The sequence below is a fragment of the Trypanosoma equiperdum genome (assembly GCF_001457755.1).
Source record: "Trypanosoma equiperdum strain OVI genome assembly, contig: ctg_707, whole genome shotgun sequence".
Lineage (NCBI taxonomy): Eukaryota > Euglenozoa > Kinetoplastea > Trypanosomatida > Trypanosomatidae > Trypanosoma > Trypanosoma equiperdum.
The window spans coordinates 4938-5994 of record NW_027124651.1 but is presented as its reverse complement, the minus strand read 5'-3'; the positions used below and the strand labels follow the sequence as shown (position 1 = coordinate 5994).

General features: G+C 52.1%; 1 pseudogene across 1 annotated transcript in view; it reads left to right on the top strand.

Moving 5' to 3' along the window:
* Nucleotides 1–100: 100 nt before the first annotated feature.
* The window catches only part of TEOVI_000329200:pseudogene, a 1366-nt pseudogene continuing 409 nt past the window's right edge, over nt 101–1057 (top strand). Inside the window, exon 1 of the mRNA in view lies at nt 101–1057. This exon is cut by the window's right edge and continues 309 nt beyond it. Coding sequence covers nt 101–1057 — 957 coding nt within the window.

Below are 1057 nucleotides of genomic sequence, written 5' to 3'. Positions count from 1 at the left end.
TCAAACGAAAAACAAAGCGAAACACCAAGCAAAGTGCTTTGAAAACATGACTCAGAGGAGGCGAAACCTGAGCACAACGGACAGCTTTAAAGCACCGCCATTAAGGCTAATAGTCGCCGCTTTAGCGCTTCTGTTCACGAAAGAAGGATCAAGCCAATCGGATGGCAACGCAGTACAAGCAGTAACCGACGCCTGCACAGAACTGGCGTACCTCACCCATCTTAAGTCCGCATTCGGCACAGCAGCGTCAACCCTCGCGGATAACGTAAAGTTGACAGACGAAGAAAAAGCACTAGAACTGGCAGCGGCAATGCATTCAGGAACACCAACAGGCGCAGCATTTTCTTTCCTGGCGGCGTTGGCGCACCGGAAATCCCTCGCAGCAACAAGGGAGTTGCAAAAAGCAGCAGGCGCAGTGACAACTACAGCACTCGAAATAAGCAGAAGACAGGGACAGCTAGGAGCCCTACAACACATCAACGCCGCGACGACACCAGAGTACTCTGAAGCAGCAAAGGAGGGGACGCCGGGCAACGTAATACCATCGGCAGATATGGCTGTCTCGGTGACGCTGCAACTTAAAACAAGCAAAGGAAATACAGCCTGCAACACACAGGACAGCGAGCCTAAGCTAAAGCTCGCAGCAAGTGAGTTACAGACGAATACCAACTATAAAGGTGTGGAAGACAAAAACTTTAAGCCACCAGCGACACTGCTCAAAATCGCAAGCAAAGGAAACGATCCGGCCAGCATGACCACCTGCGCACCCCAAGGCGGCTGTAGCGACACAGCAACTTACGGCGGCACCAACTTTCTAGGCCTTGGCAGCGCCACAACTGGCAAGCCAGCACCTCTCACAGCCACGGAACTATCATTCACAAGCAACAGCGAATGCCGGCAAGCGACCAAAGAAAACTCTAAGGAGCCGGCTATAAACCGTGCGCGCCTTGTACACTACCTGTGCACAGATCGGAAGGATCTTCCGAAAACGCAGAAATCCATTAAAAGCGAGACTGTCGGCTCGTTGACGATCGATCCAGTAGCATAACAACTGGCC